This window comes from Acinonyx jubatus, chromosome B2 (assembly GCF_027475565.1).
Source record: "Acinonyx jubatus isolate Ajub_Pintada_27869175 chromosome B2, VMU_Ajub_asm_v1.0, whole genome shotgun sequence".
Lineage (NCBI taxonomy): Eukaryota > Metazoa > Chordata > Mammalia > Carnivora > Felidae > Acinonyx > Acinonyx jubatus.
The window spans coordinates 101,127,134-101,149,774 of NC_069385.1; the positions used below are offsets into that span (position 1 = coordinate 101,127,134).

General features: G+C 37.3%; 1 protein-coding gene across 10 annotated transcripts in view; it reads left to right on the forward strand.

The window, feature by feature from the left end:
- The window catches only part of PKHD1 (PKHD1 ciliary IPT domain containing fibrocystin/polyductin), a 482,749-nt gene that overhangs the window by 428,025 nt on the left and 32,083 nt on the right, over window positions 1–22,641 (forward strand). For 9 of the 10 annotated variants that reach the window (XM_053222692.1, XM_053222699.1, XM_053222700.1 and 6 more), the window contains 4 exons: window positions 6,243–6,378; window positions 7,362–7,449; window positions 15,341–15,448; window positions 22,342–22,500. In XM_053222692.1, the coding sequence (XP_053078667.1) occupies window positions 6,243–6,378; window positions 7,362–7,449; window positions 15,341–15,448; window positions 22,342–22,500 (491 nt within the window). The remainder of the gene's footprint in view (window positions 1–6,242; window positions 6,379–7,361; window positions 7,450–15,340; window positions 15,449–22,341; window positions 22,501–22,641) is intronic. The other variant, XM_053222697.1, reaches the window with a different exon arrangement.

A 22,641-nucleotide genomic window follows, 5' to 3' on the forward strand; every position in this document is an offset into this window, starting at 1 on the left:
AGAGAGATTCAAAGTGTGAGAAGGACCTAAAGTGTCACTGTTTTTAACTTGGAAGGGATCACATGGGAAAAAAAGCAGGTGGAATGAGTAGAGAATGGACTTTGGCTGGCAGCCAGTGAGGAAACAGGGACCTTCATTCTATAGCCATAGGGAAATAACTTCCAGCAACAATCTGAATGAGTTTAGAAGTGGATTCTTCCTGAGAGGCTCCAGCAGTAAACCCAGCCAAGCCTGTCTGGAGTCTTGACCCACAACCCAAAGATAATACATTTGTATTATTTTAAGCCACTAAGTTTGTGTTAATTTGTTATGCAGCAGTAGAAACCCAATATGTTATCTCCAGTTACGCTCTCTGTTTATGACATTGCCATGATCCTTGGCTCCTGAAAACAGTTCTAGTGAAGGTGAGCAAGACATTAGAGGAGTGTATGTATGTGTGTTTTTGAGCCTATCAACTTAGTACCTTTTTAAGTTCCCTTACTGTGTGTAAGTAGCACTTTCCAGACAGACATAGAATAGAGAACTAGCTGAGACCATTGGTAAGACTAACAAGTCTATTGTCACTCAGTCTCATTTAGCATCTTCTCTTGTGCAACCACTCCATACCCCCTGGTCACCTGCTGTCTAGGAAACAGCTAGAACAGTATACAGTATAGTTCTTCTATACTGTTTCCTAGAAAAGCTACAAGAACTGTTTCCTAGCTGTTCTAGGAAACAGTATAAAGAACAGAATCCTTCTTTCAACATGGAAGGACGTTCTTCCCAAGACTGGCCGAATGTTTTTCCTGGAAGAGATTTCTGTACTGCCAGCTGCCTGTTTCCTCCTTCGTGACAAAATCACAGATCTGCCATGAAAGAATGTTTCTACGCTATTTCTTCTTTTCACTAGAATACAAATTCTCTGCTTTGTTAGGTGAATGGCAAAATTGTCACAATGGTATTTCATATATGTGATTTTGTGGGAAAATGAGATGCTCTACATAGGCAAACCTTCCATTTAATTAAAAATTGTTCCTTTTGTCACTACATTCTTAAAAAACCTTCATATCTTAAAGTAAAAACAAACAAAACAACAACAACATATTATCCAGCCTTATTAAATGGGAAATAATGTGGACCATTCACAGTTTTTATTGATGTTTCATGGTCATCGTTAAAACTATCATTTATTTCATAGCCCTGTTTCTTCAGTGATACCCTTCAGTACCATTGTTCTTATATTAAATAGCCCCAGACTGCTAAATCCTTGACTCTACTTCTGCAGGTTATATTTTTCTACAATTTTTCTTATAAATAGGATGTTAATTGTAATCCAGTGCTGCTGGATTACAATTAACCCATCACATCCACATGTAGTTTGAATCCCAAAACTAAACCATGCTACCTTAAAATCAAGTAACTAAGATTTCTGTGTACAGATGGCAAAGTTGGAGGTAAATATAATAAGGACTCATAAAAGCCTGCATTTCAATGTGTTTTATTTTCCAGACATTCATTGAACAGCTATTATGTCCAAAAAGTTATATGGCTCAAGTGAAAATGTAGAGATTTAAAATCCATGGGTAGGCAAAACAAACATTTGCAGAACTATTTAATAAGAATATGTTATCTGAAATCTCATTCTATATATAATTACAAAGAAATTGATTCAATATGAACCTGCTTCACCATTAATCTAGTTTTCCATAAAATTAACTTCAGTTATATTAACTTTAGTATATTTTTATCTGTATAACAGTTATTAGATGGTCAACACTTGAACTTACTAGTATGTTCCCAAGAGTGCCTATGAATAGTAAGTGGTCATCAAATATTTGCTTCAAATAGTGAAATGTAACCTGTTTGGCTTTTCTGCTATCCTAATACTCCTGTGTAACCAATATCCCATATTAAATCTCATCCATTATATAGATCTTGGATCTTGCTTTCCTGATCAGACGAAGGCTACAGTACCCTAAGGCAAACAGGACATTTTGAATAGTTTGTGTGTGATCTTGATAAGTGCATTCAGAGTTTTCATTATCCCAGATAAGATAGTCATGATAAATTTATTATAAAATAGTATTTAAAATTTTTCATCTAAGATACTTAGGTTTTAACCATTCAATTGACCATGTTGGAAGATGTGCCATGTTTATTCTGTGTCTTTATTTACTCCTGGCACATTGCCACCTGTACCTAGGGTTGTTCAAATCTCAATTTGAAATGAGTAATTTCAAAGAACAACAAGTATAAGAGCATAGCAGTAAGCACACCAATTGAGGGATGTACCAGAACTTGAAATTAGCCAGGCCAAGATAGGTAGTAGGTTTTCAGAGGTACGTAATGACCTAAGAGCAGAGGAAGTACATAGTGGGTACTGATTTGTCACAGTGTTAGTACAGTAACATGTATTGGGTGTTTGCAATATATAAGGTTTGGAACCACCATGTTACAGTGCCAGAAGGAAACTGTCAGATCATAAGACATTTCTTCCCTCTTCTCTCCCTAGTACTTGACAGCAGCTAAAGGCATCTGGCTAATCTTAATAGGGAGCATAAGGACTATGAAATACAAGGAAAATGGTATGTGTGTCCTCTGAGAGATAGCCAGGAAAGTCATTCTTGCCTTACAAACTATATGGTGGAGGAGGGGGTGACAATGTTTCTCAGGGGCAGAGGCCATGGTGTTTTATTTATCTTTGCACATCTCACGGTGCCTAGAACAATGTTTGTACATAATAGAAGGGTTAAAATGTTTGTTAAACTGAGTCGATTAGAGAGCTTACTTTCTTCTGCCCCAGTGTGGAATCTTGAAAACTTTGGAATTCAAGCCCCCTCAGGACACATAGAGATTCTTCCCTGTCTAGCCTATTTAAAACAGGAATGAATGAAAATGCAGGACATCTGAAACATTTGATCAAAACATGGGGCACTATTATAGCAACCTGACTTAGTAACTTTGAGGAGGTGAAGTCTGAAGAAAGAATGAGGTACTATCTCTAAGGCCTCTACCCTCAGCCCATCCCCACAGGTCTTGCCCAGAGCCAGCTTTCAGTAGGATTTGTTTGTTTGCTTGGTAGGTTTGCCATGCAAATAGAAACAATCCCCTCTTCTACAGAGGAAGCATTTCGGGTCTGGCAGATTGAAAAGCAAGAGTTAGAGTGAATAGTGGTGATCTCAGAACTGGGAAACATCTGTATTCTCTTGATCTTTACTTATTTTTTAGCTGGTACTTAAGCACTGAAGGGAAAAAAAATTCTTTCACATACCTGACTTGGTATTGGAAGCTGTTAAATAGCAGTTACAACTGGGAGGGTTGGAGGGAACTCTCCTCCCCCATTTTTTAAAGTTTGGCTGTAGGTCCTTCTGCCTGCAGGCTACAGTCACATTAGCAGTTGGAAATTGGATAACGACAGCACCATGACAAATCCAGGTTGCTTGCAATAAGTTGCTAATCCCTTTGCTTTAATATCGGAGCAGCGTATAATGATGTTTGGACATCACTCCAGTTTACTGACGACCCCACTGGGGCCAGCAATAGAACCTTACAACTGTCTAACAAGGCGTCAGGTGACTCCCGTCGTCACAGCAACGGACACTGGAATCTAATCTTCCCTCCATCCCTTCTAGCACCCAATAACGCCTAGATTATATAAGTGGCCCATCATTGCTTGGTAACTTGAATCAATTAACGTTAATTCGCACAATGCTATGATGTATTGTGATCACTTTCATTTCAGGGAAGGGGGAGAAATTGCTATAAGTCACCTAAAATGAGGTTGTCTGTGGTGCTGAGGTATTAATTGGGTGTCCATATTAAATGCAAAAGGAGCCCCATCGTGAAAGGAAAGTGGATGAGTGACTCTCTTGGCTGCTATTGACCTATCAGAAGAAGACAGTGCCCTTTTCCTTTGCTTTTATCTATTACAGTTTTCCCTATTGCGTGTCAAGTTGATGTATTATAAAAAATTCATTTGGTGACCTTTCACCCCCTTAGCAGATTAAACAATTTCACTTCGATGGCATCATTAACAGGACCCTGCATTTAATGATGATTTCTCTAAAAGGCCACGGAGATTCGATTTTAAGCTAACAGATTTATTGCACTATTATAACATATCGTAAAAAACTGTACCACCTACGGTCAGGTTTTAGGATAGAAACTGCTTAAGAGTTTATGTGGAGCTTAAAGTGGTATTACCTTGGGATATGCTGTAGCAGCAAGTCTCTGACCTCCAGTAAGATGCTGTTTACATTTAATAAGAGATGTTTGCTCACAATAAACTTTAAAGTGTGTCAGGGATAGGCTTTTCAGCGGGTGCTGAGGCCGGTGGCTCCCATCTCTTCGTTTCCAGACATCACTGTACATGTGTCAGGATCTTTGGTGGGGTCTTCCAGCTTCTTTAACTGCATTGCTAGCCTGCACCCTATCCCACATGAGAAAGCATTTAAGAAATGGGTTAGGGGAGAGATAGGATTTTGTAACAATGTTAGAATTTTCCAATAACCTGGGCCCCATGGAAGGTTAGAATTAATAGCATGGATTTTAAAAATCCAATTTAAATTGTTCCCCTTAAAAAAAAAAAAAGGATCCTTACCCACTCAGGCTAAGCAAAGTAATAAATGAGATTAGGCTGCTGTATGTTGAATTCCCAGTGAGTGATTCTAGCACAGAGGTCAGGGCCTTAACTGGTAGATGACCAAAGGGGACTCTTAGAACCACATGTTCCCACTCTGTCCCCATTTCCCAGGAATCTTGGGGGAAAGAGAAAGTGCTTCCTACAGAAACTTCATGGTTCGTGATCCACTCTATTTGCTCTTTCACTCTTTCCTCTTTTTGGGACTAATTGTCCCAAAAAGGGACATACACCTGACATACACCTTCCATGTTAAATAAATATTTCATTTTTTTCTCTTTAGATAAGAGGGAAAAAAGGGTTAGGGAATAAAGTAGTTGACTTACAAGCATTCGGGGCAGGGTAGGCTACTCTTTTTTTTTTTTTTTTTTTTTTTTAATCAAAGCCTTATTATACCTGACCTAGGCTATTTTGAGAACAAGTCAACAATGGATGCTCTATACTAGGGTGATATATGTGCTATATGATGTCTATATATCTCCATTCAATTGCTAGAAATCTATTGCATGACTGTGATACATAATATACAATAGACAATAAGATAATAGATATATAATGTATAATGTTCTTTTAATGAAGCTATCTTGGTCATCAGAAACACCAAAGCTTTGGTAAAAAGCTGTTTTGAGGTATCATGAATTACATAAGCATTTTGTTATATATATATATATATATATATATATATATATATATATATTGCATTTTATTGCTAAGTCACATCAGTTATTAATGTACTTGAAAGGTAAAAAATGATACAGCTCATTGGTTAACTGCTCTAGACCCTGATCATACACTTAACCATTTGTGAGACCTCTGGCAAGGCATTTAAGCCTTTGTGGGCTTCAGTCTCTTCATGTTTAAGTAGAAATACCTACATCACAGTGTTATTTTGAAGCTGCAACGCGTTTATATGTGGAAAGCTTAGAATAGCACCTGGTACACCATACGTGCTTGGCATATATTAATTTTCAGTTATTATTCTCCCTGAGGGCTTCATTCAATTAAAATACATTAATCAATTAATTCCACAGTTATTGAGCCTATTTAGTGCAAGCACACTGTGGAGAATGTAAATACGAAAGGGTTGTTGTTAGGATTAAATGAACTATTCCAAGTAACACAGCGCCATTGCTGGAGCTTGCTGTCAGGCACCTCTGCCAACTTGTTCCAATGACGTCATCTCAGTGTCATAGAATCAGCCATGGTAGAAGTATTTATATCATCAAAATTGGAAAACACTACAAATCAGAGCCTTTGTGGGGAGAGCTGGTTTTTGAGCAGAGTAGTGAACATATCTGCACCTTCTAAATATTTTAGTCTGATAAGGCATTCTTGGGACTGATATTAATGAATGGTGACAAAACCTAAGTTCATAATTTGTGCTTCTCCCCATACCTCCCACACGCCCAGTCCATCCATTGCCCATGCTAAAAGCAAGCATAAACAATAAATATATAATTATTTTTTGGTTGTAAGATCATGTTTCCTATAGAGTGCATTACAAAGTTTCTAGAAGCAAAAGCAACTGCAAATATTTTCACTGGCAATAATGCATTATAGAAATAGTTATTGCCATGATATCTGTAACCTTATGGATTATTCTATTTTTGTCTATGCATGCCAGAAATACAAGCAGTTTTAAAACTAGGAATTTGATATACATTCGGCCCCATGTTCTCTCGGTTCTGGTCCAGCCTTCGGATGGAGAAGTGGGAAAGGAACTTAGGGTACAACCACAGCTTGTTTTTCTGGATAAGCAGGTAACTGGTTCATGGGTAACAACCTCTCTTTAGGGCTGGGAGCATGTCATATCTGGCACATGTTTTAGATTTCACCACCATGTCACACATTGACAGAGTGCCTCATGTGGTGTTTGCTGCACTGAGAACCTCTAATAATACTTTTGCCCTTTTGCCATCTTCCTTCCATCTCACACTTGGTTTCCTTCTACTTTCTCTGAGTGCCCAGAATGTGATCAAGAGTAAAAATCAAATCCTGATACTTTTCCTCCCCAGCCAAATTCTTGAAGCAGGTCTCTCATATCTTTTGGAGATCTAGCCTTCTCAAAGAAGTCATTTCATATGCTAATGAAGGAATTTATGCTACCACATCTGCATTATAGCTTTTTGCTATTTTAAATGATTTCTTTTATATGTGGTTAAGTAAATCATCAACAAAGGCGTCTGTGCTTAATTCTAATTTTAGTGTCCATGCCCTCTGATTCTAGTTTTTTTTAATATTTATTTAAGTCATGGGAGTGGGGGAGAAGTAAAATGAGATAGTTGAATCAGCTTTCTACTCTTTATTGTAAAAATGTACCCCTGCCCTGTTGGCACAGGGAGGAAGACTATGAGATTTAGGTCCACACTTGGAAACCTGTCCTTTATGAAGTAATCTGACACTCGGCCAGTGTGGTCCTGCTCTCTTCTCTCAACCAAACCTTCCTTGTGAACCTTCAACACATAATGCCACTCTCTTCTGTAAACTTAGCTTTCCTTTCTCCTCTTCACTGATCTGTCCAAACTTCTCCTTTGATAATCTCCATTCTCTTTTCTTGATAAGCTAACTTTGATACATTCTTAACCTAAGACAGAAAATATTTATCATTTTCCTTCCTTTGCATGTCTCTGCTGAATATGTGTTTCATAAAAGATTCTGTCTGATTTTTTTCTTATGTTTTAGATAACTTCCCCAAGTTCTCTTCTCAATCTACTTCTCCCCACCTTATTTTTTTTATTTCCAGAATCAGAGAATAGAGTCCTTGGGGCCTCCCTCAGAGCCTTGGGCCATTTCTGTTTCCCTGGAAGGGACATCAGATTCAGTGCTGAAAGGTAGGTACCTGTGACGTTCAGAGACGTTAGTACTGCATCTGCAAGAAAATGTTTGCAGCCACTAGAATTCATAGCAAGGTGAGTAATGGTCAATATCTTGGGTAGTTTGGAAGAGATCTCCTTTTCCTCAGTCTAGAGTACCATATCTGTAAAAAGGAAGAATTGGCTGGCATTAAATACTTAAGGAACTACCTCCTCTTCTGACGAAGGAACATTTTCATAATACCTGTATCCTCAAAATGCTGTAGGAAAAGGGATGTCCCTCAGGACAAATGGTTCTGGTACTACAGTACCATGGACTGGCCCAGGGAGCAAGTCATAGGTATGATGTGGTTTCTGTGGAGAAACAGAAACACTCTCAATGTTATGAAGCATAAATGCAATGGCAAATGCAAACACCTGGCCCAGAGCAGGCCCTTAGAGTTTATTTTCCCCTCTACCATTCTTTGTCCTCTGTTGCTTTCCTGTTCACTCCTAGTACTGGTAGGTACTGGTAGCTTCATTTACTTTTCCTGGGGCTCGTGCATATAAAAATAAAAAATAAAATAAAAAAAATAAAAGTAAAAATAACACCATTCTATTCTTTGTTTCTCTGAGTTTGATTATTTTAAATACTTCATATAAATGGAATCCTTCATATAAATGGAATTGTCCTTCTGTGACTAGCTTATTTCATTTAGCATCATGTCCTCAAGGATAATCATAGTGTCACATATTTCCAGATTTCTTTTTTTAAGGCTGAATGGTTTGCTATTGTATGCATATATTGCATTTTTAAAATCCATTCATCTGTTGATGAATATTTAGATCATTTTCTTATCTTGGCTAGTATGAATAGCAGTGTGATGACCATGGAGGTTTGGATATCTCTTTGAGATACTGATTTCAATCCTTCTGGATAAATACCCAGAAGGACTTGCTGGATCATGTGGTAATTCTATTTTTATATTTGTGAGGAACCTCCATACTGTTTTCCACACTGGCTGCACCATTTTGCATTCCCAAAAACAATGTACAAGACTTATCGTTTCTCTACATCCTCACCGACACTTGCTGTCTTTCTTTCTTTCTTTTTTTTTTTTTAATAGCCATCCTAATAGGTGTGAGATTATATCTCATTGTAGTTTTGGTCTGCATTTCCCTGATGATTACGGATGTTGAGCATCTTTTCATATACTGTACCTGTTGGCCATTTGTAGGTCTTCTTTGGAGAAATGTGTATTTGAGTCTTTAGCCTATTTTTAAAAATCAGGTTATGAGTTTTTGTGCTATTGAGATGCAAGAGTTTCTTATATATTTTAAAAATTAACACCTTATGAGACATATATCTTATGAATATTTCCTCCCATTCTGTAGGTTGCCTTTTTACTCTGTTGATTGCTGTGCAGAAGCTTTTTAGTTTGACAACTAATCCTACTTGTCTAACTTTACTTAACATGTCCATACTACCCAAAGTGATCTACAGATCCAGTGCAATCTCTACCAAAATACCAGGAGCATTTCTTACAGAAATATCAAAAGCAATTCTAAAATTTTTATGGAACCACAAAAGATCCTGAATAGCCAAAGCAGCCTTGAAAAAGAAGAATAAAACTGAAAGTGTTACACTTTGTGGTTTCAGAGTATATCACAAAACTATGGTAATTACAACAGTTGAGTACTGGCCTAAAGATAGATGTATAGATCAATGGAACAGAATGAAGACCCTAGAAATAAATTCACACCAAAAACATATGGCCAACTGATATTCAACAAGGGTGGCAAGAATATATAATGAGGAAAGGACATACTTTTCAATAAATAGTGCTGGGGAACTGGATATCCACATGGAAAAGAGTGAATTTGGAGCTTTATTTTATACCATACAGAAAAAGCAACTCAAAAATGGAGCAAAGCCCTAAACATAAGACCTGACAACTCCTAGAAGAAAATACATAGAGAAATCTTCTTGACATTGGTCTTGGCAATGATTTCATAGATATGACATTAAAAGCACAGGCAACAACTAGAAGCAAAATTAGAGGGTTGATAACTCTTTTAAAAAATCAGCTTATCAGATTCCTTATATACTTCATGAATTGGTTAGGACATTTCTATTGTTTTTGGGTTGCCTTTAATGCTTTTTACAAACTTGTAAATGACTTATTCACCAGTTCAAAATATCAGCTTATCTATAAAATTGCTGCCTTCCAAGAATAAGCCATGACTTTATGATTATTTCTTGCTCTAACCTGGCTAATGAGCCTAAGCTCTTTCACATGGATTCTGTAAAAAAAAAATTAATAAAGTACTAATATGTATGGGGAAAAGTCCATCATAGAAATACTAAATCTTGCCTCTCCTGCTAATTACATTTATTTTTTGGCCTAAACTGTTACTATCATCTGGTATGGATCACCTGCTTCCCCTTTCATTCTTACTTGTCCTTAAAAAAGGAAATGTATGGGGCGCCTGGGTGGCTCAGTTGGTGAAGTGTCCAACTTCAGCTCAGGTCATGATCTCACCATCTGTGAGTTCAAGCCCCGTGTCGGGCTCTGTGTTGACAGCTCAGAGCCTGGAGCCTGCTTCAGATTCTGTGTCTCCCTCTCTCTCTGCCCCTCCCCTGCTCATGCTCTGTCTCTCTCTGTCTCAAAAATAATAAAAATTTTTTTTTAAAAAAGGAAACCTATAAAATAATAAAGTTTCCAACTTAATGACCTATCATTCAACATAATTTTTCATGAATTAATCCCAGATATTTTTTACATCACTGTTTTTTTTAGCTTATACATTTTGTTTTCCTGCAAAGTTACACAGTAATTCCAGAAAATAGAACGAGTCCCCTCTGAAAATTTTCTTAAGGAGGTAATTGACAGTTCATGAGTAGATATTCCATAGCTACAAAACTCTTACTGTTTCAGGCTTGTCTCATTCCGTTCTTCTCTTATTAGAGCTATAGATTTGCCTGCTATATCTTTTCAAGTTGGCTTCCAACTATTCTGGCCTAAGAATTCCCTACTTTGTCTACTTATTAAGAAACTAAATCTCTTCAGCCTGTTCTGTGTAATTTTCTCAAATTTCCATAGTCTTGTTACTCTCCTGAGCACCCTATCCACTTTTTCTTTGTACAGTCTAATTTTATTTTATTTAAAAAAAACTATTTTTTATTATTTTTTAAATGTTTATTTATTTTTGAGAGATAGAGCACGCACAAGCAGGGAAGGAGCAGAGAGAGACACACACAGAATCTGTCTAGCAGGCTCCAGGCTCCAAGCTCCAAGCTATCAGCCCAGAGCCGATGCAGGGCTCAAACCCACAAACCATAAGATCATGACTTGAGCCAAAGTCAGATGCTTAACCAACTAAGCCACCCAGGCACCCCTGAACAATGCAATTTTATTTTATTTAGAAAAAAATATTTTAATGTTTTTATTTATCTTTGAAACAGAGAGAGACAGAGCATGAGCAGGGGAGGGGCAGAGAGAGAGGGAGACACAGAATCTGAAGCAGGCTCCAGGCTCTGAGCTGGCAGCACAGAGCCTGACGTGGGGCTCCAACTCACGGACCGTGAGATCATGACCTGAGCTGAAGTCAGACGATTAACCGACTGAGCCACCCAGGCGCCCCATGAACAATGCAGTTTAAAGGCCCAGGCAATGCTGCTTATTTTGTGAGACTCATCTCATAGACTCTATATTTTCTATTCTTCCACTTACAGCAATGCATATTTTACTCACTTTTGGTGAAAGTTAACACCCATATTGTTGACTCATATTTTTGCTCTTGGTTATTTCTTTACTAACACAGTTAACTCTGAAACTCCTTAGGTTTAAAATCAAAGGAAAAAGGACATCTCAAAATGTTCCCTGCACAAATTTGCAAAGTCAAGCCACATCATTAAGAAAGTAAGATAATTAAGCAAAGCTATCCAATGTTGGCCAATGTGAAAATTAAACATTCAAAATTGCATTATGAGGTAGTTTTATTTCTTTTTAATTTTTGTTTATTATTTTATGTTTATTTTTGAGAGAGAGAGAGAGAGACAGGGTGTGAGTGTGGGAGGAGCAGAGAGAGTGGGAGACACAGAATCTGAAGCAGGCTTCAGGCTCTGAGCTGTGAGCACAGAGCCTGATGCGTGAACTCATGAATGTTGAGATCATGACCTGAGCTGAAGTTGGACGCTTAACTGACTGAATCACCCAGGCGCCCCATTAGGTAGTTTTAAACTGCCTGTTTTGGTGATGTCATTCGGTCCATTCTTCAATGCCTTTTAGCTGTTGCTGGCATTTTGGTGTGAAATTCATAAGATATAACAGTAATTCACTTACCTTCTGATCTTAAGACAACAGTGTCAAAAAAATCAATTTTTAGCTTTTTTCATGTTCTAATGTGTACATCAATTACCCTCACCTGGATACTGAAGCTCATCTACCCCTATTCTCTACTCCATATATTGCCCATATTCCATATCTTATCCACACTCCAAACCTTACACACACTCCATACCTGTCTTTGTCCTTTCAGGCTGCTATAACAGAACACCATGGACAAGGTGGCTTATAAACAAAGAAATTTATTTCTCATAGTTCTGAAGCTGGGAAGTCCAAGATCAAGGTGCTGGCAAATTTGGTGTCTGGTGAAGGCCTGCTTCCTGATTCATAGATGGCCATCTTCTCACTGTGTCCTCACATAGCAATAGGGGCAAAAGAACTTTCTGGATTTTTTTTTATGAAGGCTCTAGTAATAATCACTCCCCAAAGGCCCCACCTCTTAATACCAACACACTGGAGATTAAGTTTCTACATTTGAATTTTGGAGGCACAAAAATTTTCAGTCCATAGCAATACCATATCTATACTCTATAATTTACCCATATCCAGTACCTTATTTATATTCCATGCCTTACCCATACTACATATCCTTAGTCATAGTTTGTATCTTGCCCATATTCCTTTTTAATATTGTGGTAAAATATATATAACATAAACTTGTTGTCATAACCATTTTTACAGGTACAGCTCAGTTACCTATATTCCTTACCTTACTCATATTTCATACCTTTACTCATCCTTTGTAGTTTACTCATATTCTGTACTTTACTCATACTCCATAACTCACCATTCTTCATATATTACCTATACCCACCACCTTACTCATACTCCCTTTTACCCATCCTCCATACCTTATTCTATACCATACCTTACTCATACCCCATGCTTTATTTTGCCCCATTCCTGACACCCTCCCCTAATCCTTTATTAGTTTTCTTTCAGTTATCCCAAAGATGTCCTCAATGAATAACTTAGAATCGTATTATGACCACGCAAAATGAATGAAATTGCTATTTTATTCAATTAACAGTGTCATGCTCAAGGTAGCTGAGTCACCTGGATTAGTATTGTCATCATTGTCCTCCTTGGAAGATCCACTGAAGAAGTATGAGGAATGAGCTGAAGTTGTTTCTATGCACACGTTTTTGTGTATGTCATGATGTACGGAAAAAATCTTGTGAAGTTTCGTGGTTTTAGAATGCCCACATCACCAAAACACCCTTTTTCATATGAGTGAAGTATTTCTTGAAGCCATCATGAAATACTTCTCTTTAACTTCAGAAAGAGTGGAACCAAAATCATTTGGGATGGATTACCTGACTTATTCTAAGTATTTCCTGGAGAAACACAAAATAATAACAACAGAACCAGACCTATATGTCTAGTCTAAATCTTTTATTCTATAATTTAACTTTATGTTCTTTTGTCTCAGTGGGTCCTCCTCTATAAAAAGAAGGTTGTAATCTATTAACAAAAAAGGGAATTTATATACTTGAGATAATTATTTATGGGTCCTATAAACCTTTCATATTTAATTATAGATCTTGGTTGTAGAAAAAATATGTTCTTAATATTTTTACAAAAAATAAAGTCTCAACATTAATGTTGTAACAGTTTGCTAGTGTTATCAGGGTGAGAGGGATAGACATGGGGGAGAATTGGGGCTGAAAGGGATTTTGGAAACCATATGCCCTGCAGAAACATATTCAGGTAACACTCCCTGGTAAGTCATGTAGTGAATTTCAATCTTGCTTCAAGCCTAGCACCCCATCTCATCCCAAGTTCCCTAAGCCAGTACATTGCTTATACCAGCTTGATCAGGGAGTCTGTCGATGGCATTTGTATATTTCACAATTACCATTCCAGTGATATGATGAACCCTGGAGTAATGTACTGTACTTGGCAGCAACTGCCTCAGCTTTTGGGCACATATGCTTCAAATCTGAGAATATCATAGATATATATGGGAATCTTTGTAGAGATCTCTGAGGCAAGCTGGTATTTAACACAAAAGCAAACCCATTTGGAGCTAAAACACTTACCATTAGGCAGTTTGGCGGCTGTTCTACGAGGCAGACTCACTGTGCTCGACGGACACATTTCGATTAAATGCTGCTTTGTATTCCTCCAAAGATGGGAACAATAAGGACGTTTGTCAAAGGAAAAACTGCAGCAAACGATTTCATGTTGAACATCTGTACTCTGCAGTTCATTGTTTGCAAGAGTTTATTGACCATAATTTTGATGCATATAGGTTTTAAAGAGTATAAACTGCATTTATCTTGGGCGCCTATCATTTATTTGAGGCTTGGCTTATTTATTTCCATTTTTTCTGGGCATTTTATTTATTTTGGGATGCTGAAGAGATGAAGGAAAAGATGTTTTTGAAAAAAGAAGTTTTAGTTAGCTCTGCAAAATTGATGAGGAAAGACAATGTTTCCACAAAAAGAATTAAGCAATTGAATTGAAAAATGTAACACTAAGCATATTATATCTTTATGATACCTTTCAGCCTTAAAGATCTCAAACCAATTTATAAACTTTAAGACCACTCTGCTAACTCATTGTCCGTCATATCAATCATAGTGACATTTCCAGAGTGAACTGTAGCAGCTGTTAATTAGCAAAGTAATTTGAGGGTGGTGGAGTCAGAAGACTAATTAATGGCACTGTGAATGTGATCCTGAGTTAAGTTGCCTTCTTTCACTTTATAAATGGATGGCCTATTGTCAGAAGATGTAAACTTTCTTTTTTTGCATTTTATTCATGGAAACCATAGCCCAGATGATCCAAGTTGTTAAATCAGGATAGCCTTTATTAATCATGATTTGATGCATTTCTGTGGTCCTACTCTATTGACCTAACTCTGCCATCACATAAACTACAGATCCCTTGAATAGAAGAGAGGCAGAGCCTACAAACTGACCACGTGGATGATAATAGACTTTCTTTCTTGACAGACATTCATTGGTATACTAGTTAATGTATAGTAGTGGTTAAGAATGCAAACCCTAAAATCAGGCAGATTTGGGACTATAACCCCAGTTCCAAGTAATGTCACCTTTTATAAGATTATCTATTTCCTAGATAATAATAACATATTTTATAGGGTTGTTAGCAGTTTATTTAAAATGATGTATATAAAGCACAGTCTGGCATAGTAAACTGTAAATTACTGTTATTACTCTATCTTGAGTTATTAGGTTCTTTTTTTTTTAATGTTTATTTTTGAGAGAGAGAGAGACAGAGAGCATGAATAGGGGACGGGCAGAGAGAGAAGGAGACCCAGAATCAGAAGCAGGCTCCACACTCTGAGCTGTCAGCACAGAGCCCGACGTGGGGCTCAAACTCACAGACTGTGAAATGACCTGAGCCTAAGTCAGACATTCAACCGACTGAGCCACCCAGGTGCCCCATGGATTATTTTGTTCGAAGACTTATCTAAGAAAAGCCTGATGGATTTATCTCTTTAATTAAATCTTTTTTCTCCATTATTGTCCAATTGCCTCTTTATAGAGAAGACTTGAAGAAACTGCTCTTGATAAGTAACTAACATTTACTTTTTGTTCCTGTGTTTGTAGGGTGTACTCAGGCAGAAAGTCAAGATGGTTATGTGAGCTTCTCCAACTTGGCAGTTTTGATCTCTGGGTCAAATTGGCACTTTATTTTTACTGTCACTTCCCCTCCAGGTAATATCAGCACAGTGTGTTTTTACTATCTGTTTCTTTTTTAAAAAATAGCCCCTTCTCCTTTATAATGGGAATAGCTCCTATCATGAATAAGAATTCATCACAGTTTAGAGAAAAAAAAATCACTTGGTTATATCATTAAGGTGTGAGAAGCAAGAACACATGTAGAAATTAAGCCTCAGGAGAATTCTGTTGAAGAAGAATCCAAATATACATTTTCTTCTAGTTGTGAAAATTCACTTTGAATGGGTGGGCTTTTTTTATTATTATTTTTATGACATGTGATGGCATGTAGCTGGGTATTAGAAAATTTTAATTGATAAGAAAGAGAGTCATGGGATATTAAGTATTATGAAATCTTATCTTTTAGTTCTGCCCTCCTCATCCACTGCATCCCCCCAATTCCATTAATGACAACCATACCTATTTAAAATCCTGGTACTTTTGTAAAACCTTTTTTAAGTTTATTTATTTTTTGAGAGAGAGAGAGAGAGAGAGAGAGCGAGCAGGGGAGGGCCAGAGAGAGAAGGAGAGAGAGAGTCTCAAGCAGGCTTTGCACTGTCGTCACAGAGCCTAATGCGGGGTTCAAACTCACGAACGCTTTGAGATTATAACCTGAGCCAAAATCAAGAGTAAGATGCTTAATGGACTGAGCCACCCAGGCCCTCCAAAATACTGGTACTTTAGAAGTACAGGTAGCAGGTGTGTGTAAATTGCTTATATGCTTCTTCTTGACAAAACCTTAAAAAGAAATCTTCTCCCTTCTGAAGTGTTCTTGACAATTTTTGCTTTATTAGAGGATAATACAACTTAGTAAGTTTGAAGTAGGTAACATATTAATTAAACTTCAAATGAGTCTATGCAAAACACTCCTTCGCATTTCCATGAAGGGTAGAGCCAAGTTTCCTCCTACAGAGAATGAGTAGTGAAAATGGATTTCTTTCTTTCTTTCTTTCTTTTTTTTTTTTTGAGAGTGTAGATTTTGACATCCTCTTTTTAAAATATGGAGCTCTAACAGAGACAGAATAATCCACTGAAAAGAAGATTTAACTCTTCTATTTATTATTGCATGTTTACCAGAAAAAATTTCTTACCTAAGAGAGTATCAAAAAGAATTCTAAAAATGCTAACACCATATTTGAACTAAACAAATACATATTTATAATCAATTATTAATTTGGGTCAGGAAAATTAGTCTGATACTAAAGCCATGCAACTGGGGGAAGGCTGGGTGGCTCAGTCATAATCTCACAGTTCTTGGGTTCAAGCCCCACATCGGTTGGACTCTGTGCTGACAGCTTAGAGCCTGGAGCCTGCTTCAGATTCTGTGTCTCCCTCTCTCTCTGCCCCTCCCTTGCTCATGCTCACTCGCTTTCTCTCTCTCTCTCTCTCTCTCTCTCTCTCTCTCTCTCTCTCAAAAATAAAAAAAAAATTAATTAAAAAATAAAGCTATGCAACTGTGGAAAGCAGTTAATGCACAGTGCGATAATACATTTGAACAACATTGCTGGATTTAAACCAGTTAGTTAGTGGAGATGGTCAGGAAATCCCATATTTTGATGTGAGATATCCTGAAGACCAATCATGAATGCTTAATTAAGGCCACATATTAGTTCTCCCTCATGAAACTTCGATTAAAACTGTCACAGTATATTTTTCAAAAAGTGAAAATGTGGCTTTTGTGAATCAGCATTTGTCAAGAAGTTCCTTAACTCACTAGTGAGAGTACCAGGAAGATGGCAATCTGGTTTCAAGAGCATTTGAGAATACCATAATAAAAAGCATTAAAAAAAGAACATTTGAAGGATATCGATCACATAGCCAGCCAGCTGAGATAAGTATACCACACTGGATACAGAACAATAAAGCTGTAACCTCTGTGGTTACGTGTCTACAGATATCATTTGCATCTTTACTGGGACAAAAATCATTTACAGCTTACCAATCTTCTACAAGTTAACAAGACTGGGCCTAATTAATATTAAATATTTTTTTAAAAAAAACCCTATGTTCTATAGAATTTGATAAACCTTGAATGGGCCTGTTTGAAAATGCTCTGGTATGACATTGATAAGATCTGTAATCACTTTTTTACCTGAATTCTAAGTCTTAGATAGTTTTTCTGCACAAAGGGAATACCTTCTAAGGTCAAGTATATTATTCTTAATATTAATTTTGCAGGGAAGATATCCTTTAAGTACCTATGAAAGTGTCCTTATAGAAGTACAGTTTTGTGGCAATACATGTTCAGTGTTCTTGACCATGGAATCCCCAAGTATGTCTTTTAAAGAGTAACATGTGCAGAGCTGGATAATTTATCCCAGATTTGTCCGATTATTTGAAGGTCCTTTGTCCTTACATTTCCTCTGTCCTTAAATTTCCAAGACTAACTAAATATTTCATCAAGATTATTTTAAGGAGTAAGTTAGAAAGCCAAATGTAAAACATGGTGGATCTCAGTAACACTTGTGATTTTGAGCCGTCTGTAGTGTTCCCATTTACTAGACGGCTACTTTATTTTAGGTTTCACTGTAACTTGTAAAAGAGGCTGAGGAATTATCTTGAGAAGTTTTTCTTTAGTATTTCTCCTTAAATTATTCTTCATAATTCTCAAAACCAAGACTGAGGTGAGGGTCTGTCAGAATGAGTTTTACAAAGTTTACATTAGAAGAGAACAGATGGAAGATAGAAAACAAGTATTTTAGAAGAGTAAATCATTACTCCTATTGTAGAACTATAGAAATGGAGGAACTGAGAAACTAACTAGGTCTGACCAAATGTGTTATAGGATCCTCACACATCTGTCTAATATGTTGACTCATCCAGCTCATTTGTTCATATCTGAATGTCCTGAGACACTGCCAAGAGTGAAGGGTTTACGTGTTTATCCCACTGACTTCCCACCCTGCCTTTCCCCATTCATTAATACTACCGTGGTCTAGCTGTGCTTTCTCTGAGCATTCCTTGGAGCCAGGGAGTTCTTAGGGGGTCCTCGGGGACTACTGGGACCTAGGGACCTAAGGATGCCCCTTGCCACCAAATCCAGAGAATCTCGGCTTGTAGTTGCTATTTCCATGCCTGGAATACTCTTTCTCCTGAAATGCACAGGGCTCATGCATCATTCCACTCAGGTTTCTTCCAAAGGTCACTTTCTCCGAGAGGCTTTTTCTGCATCACTCAGTCTATGCCACCACCATTCCCAACCCTGTCCATCTCTGGTCTTTCTCTGTCTGCCAGCCTCTCTCTGGTCTCCTTTACAGCACTTACTGCCACCTGGCATCAGGGTATCAGTGCATTTGCTTGTTCATCCACTACCCATGTGCTCTGTCCCCTATGAGAAATGACATTCCAGAAAGGACAGGAATTCTGCTTAGTTCAGTACTATATGTTCAGAGAGTAGAAAAACTTGGCACATCATAGGCAAAACTATTTGTTTATGAGTAAGTGAAGACATTGAGATTACATCTAAGATTACACTTTTGCAATGTTCAGCTACTGGTGGGCTCTACCCTTAGACCCAGGTATTTCTCTGGGCTTATAAGCTAGCATCACTGACTTCAGCCCCTCTTCCATTCTTTGTTTTCTAAACACTACCATGTCCTGATCTTCTATATCCCACTTGGTTCATGTCACTTCTCAGCTCAGAGTTTTTCCTTCTGTGACACCTCACTGCCTTCAAAATATAGTCAAGGGCCTTACAGCTGACATTTACTGCCTACCAAAATTTATCTCAAATGCTTCCCAGCATTAATTCCCAGTGTTTTTCAACAGTAATTTCCTAAACAATTTTCTTTTTTCTCCTTTATGCGTTTATTTGTTCAGCCTTCAAAGACTCACTTAGATACTCTCTCTGTTGAGATGCTTTCCATGACCACATTGATGGAAAATATCCCCCTCCAGAGTAATTGATTGGCCTTATTCTGTTGGCATGTGTCACATTCTGACTTGTATAACAAGTGTTTGTACATACATCTCATTTTATTTACTAGCTTGTAAATATCTTCAGAATGAGAACACTTATCCACTTAGCAAAGTAAACAATTACTGAGCAATCATTGGAAAATGGGTAAAAGAATGAGGAATTTTGTTTTACTTGTGCAAATCCCCAGTAAAATCTATTCCCCTGTCTCTGGCCTAGATTTATCTTATTCAGATGCTCATAAAAAGCAACTAATTAATAACAAACAAGCCAAGTATGTCTCAAGTATAAGATGTACACACAGGAGAACCATTTCTAGCTAATTTGGTTATGGTAGCTTTGGGACTGAGTCAGCCAGGAGTCAAGAGACTGAAAACCTGACTGTGACTTTCAATCAAATTATCAGATTCAGCCCAAGGAAAGCACAACAAAGAAAAACACAATGTTTCCTAGAGTAGGAAAATAAAAACTCTGTTTTTTTCCTGTGCTATTTAGATAAAAGCAGAAGTTTGGTATTGGTTGGTTTGTTTTAAATGTGCTATTTAAAAATCATTGGTTAGCACTAACTCATGTCCATAGGCAAGCTTTTTTTTTTTAACTTTTCATTTTTATATTGAGGTGTAATTGGCATATGAGAAACCATACATATTTGAAACATACAGTTTCATAAATTTTGATGACTATAATATTCCCACAAAAACATCGCCACAATTAAGATAATGAACATATCTATCACCCTCAAAATTATAGGCAAAATTAAAAATTATTCTATTTAAATAACATACAGTATTTCTATATGTTTTTATCAATTCAAATGCATTAATAGATTCATGTAATCACCACCACAATCAGGATATAGAACATTTCCAAAAAATGGGGCACCTGGCTGGCTCAGTTAAGTGATCAACTCTTGATCTAGACTCAGGTTGTGATCTCGTGTTGGTGAGATTGAGTCCTGCATCAGACTGTGCTGACAGCACTGAGCCTGCTTGGGATTCTCTCTCTCCCTCTCTCTCTGCCTCTCCCAACTGGTGCAAGCTCACTCATTCTCTCTCTCTCTCAAAAATAAATAAATATTTAAAAAAGAACATTTCCAAATAACCTCCCTTATTTTATTCCTCATTCCTCACATTCTCCTTTCCACTACCACTAATCTCTAACAACTACTTATCTGTTAGTTATCTCTATCATTTGGTCTTTTCTACAATGTCCTATAAATGGAATCAAAGTATGTACCTTCTGAAGATACACTTCTCTCACTCAGTATAATGCCTTTGATGTTCATACCTGTTGTTACTTTTTTATTAATAGTCTTTCTCTTTGTTTCCTTCCTTCTTTCCTTCCTTCCTTCCTTCCTTCCTTCCTTCCTTCCTTCCTTCCTTCCTTCCTTCCCTCCTTCCTCTCTCCCTCCCTCCCTCTTTTTCTCTCCCACTCTATCTTCCTTCCTTCCTCCCTTTTCTTTCCTTTCCTTTTTTTCTCTTCCCTCTTTTTCTCTTTCTTTCTCTCCCTCCCCCTCCCTCCCTACATCCTCTCCTTTTTCTTTCTTCCTCCCTCCCTTCCCCTTCCCTTCCTTCCTCTCCTTCCCTCCCTCTCCTTCCCTCCCTCTCTTTCTCCCTCCCACTCTCTCCCTCTTCCTTCCTTCTTCCTTTCTCTTTCTTCCCTTCTTTCTTTATTCCCTTTTTTCTTTCTTTTTTCTTTCTTTCTTTCTTTCTTTCTTTCTTTCTTTCTTTCTTTCTCTTTCTTTCTTTCTTTCTTTCTTTCTTTCTTTCTTTCTGTTTTCTTTCTTTAATTTCTTTCCCTCCCTCCTTTTTTCTTTTCTTTTTCTTTTTCTTTCTTTCCTTTGCCTGCCTGCCTGGCTTTATTACTTCCTCTCTCACTCCCTCCTTTCCTATTTTTGTTCCTTATTATTTTTCCCCTTTTATGGCTAAGTAGTATTTCAATGTCTGGATAAACCAAAGTTGGTTTATTCATTTCTGTGTTGAAAACACTGGGGTTGTTTCTTGGTTTGGGTGATTATGAATAGAGATACTATAAACATTTATGTACAGATTTTTTTGTGTATAAGCAAGCTTTTATTTATTTTTAAACTTATTTATTTATTTTGAGAGAAAGCACACACATGCACTTGTAGGGAAGAAACAGAGAGAGAATCCCAAGCAGGCCATGCACTGTCAATGTAGAGCTCAATGTGGGGCTCAAACCCATGAACCATGTGATCATGACCTGAGCTGAAACCAAGAGTCAGACGCTTAACTGATTGAGCCACTCAGGCGCCCCAGCTTTTAATTTTTTAGAATTTTTAAAGCTTTATTTCAAAATTATTTCAAAAATAATAATGGAGTGAGAACCAAATTTTTCAGTCTATTAAAGGATTTGAGATGAATTCTTAGGAAAATGCTGTCTCTAAAGGAAGTTGCCCATTTTCCCCCAGCTTCATAACTAAAGTGGTTCTATCTATTTGCCACTACCCTCCTCCCACTTTTCCAGATAACAAAATTCTCATGGACATTAGAAATTCTCTTGGCTCCATGGCAGGAATCCCCATTGCTCTGTTTTGATGTGTTACATGCCATTTTTTAAATAGGATACATATGTCAGAGCAAGTGATTTCACACATTCTAGAGCTGAGAGCATTTCTGTTCTAATTAGTGGAACATAAGAGTGAAATTGAAATTTTGCATTGGGGGAAAAGGTAAGTCTGAGAATAAAAGGGGAGAATTGGAAGAATGTCCCCTCAGCAATGGAGAGAATTGGAAAGAACAATTGTATGTTATTGTTGCAATTGGATTCTTGTAGTTCTTCAGATATGCGGATCTTGGATTTATTATTGGTTCATTTAATTATTTAATTCAACAAATATTTATTGGACCTACTAAGTGGCAGGTATTATAAACATATCTCTTCCACAATATTTTTATCCTATCAGCATCTTACATCTTATTAATATGTTATCATTGGGATTTTTTTTTAACAGGGGCCAATTTTACAGCTCGATCAAAGTCATTCGTTGTCTCACCTGCAACCATGTCAGAGAAGTCAACCATCATCTTGGCTGTGTCCCTGTGCTCAGTGGCCTCATGGCTGGCTCTATGCTGTCTGGTGTGCTGTTGGTTTAAGAAAAGCAAAAGCAGAAGTATGTAGATTGTTTTTCAGTATGAAAATATCAGGGGAGGTGGAAATATCATCATGTATACTCTATTAACATTTCTTTTACTTTCCCCAAAGAGAAATTTTTATGAAACTGCAACACAGTATACCACATGGAACCAAATTA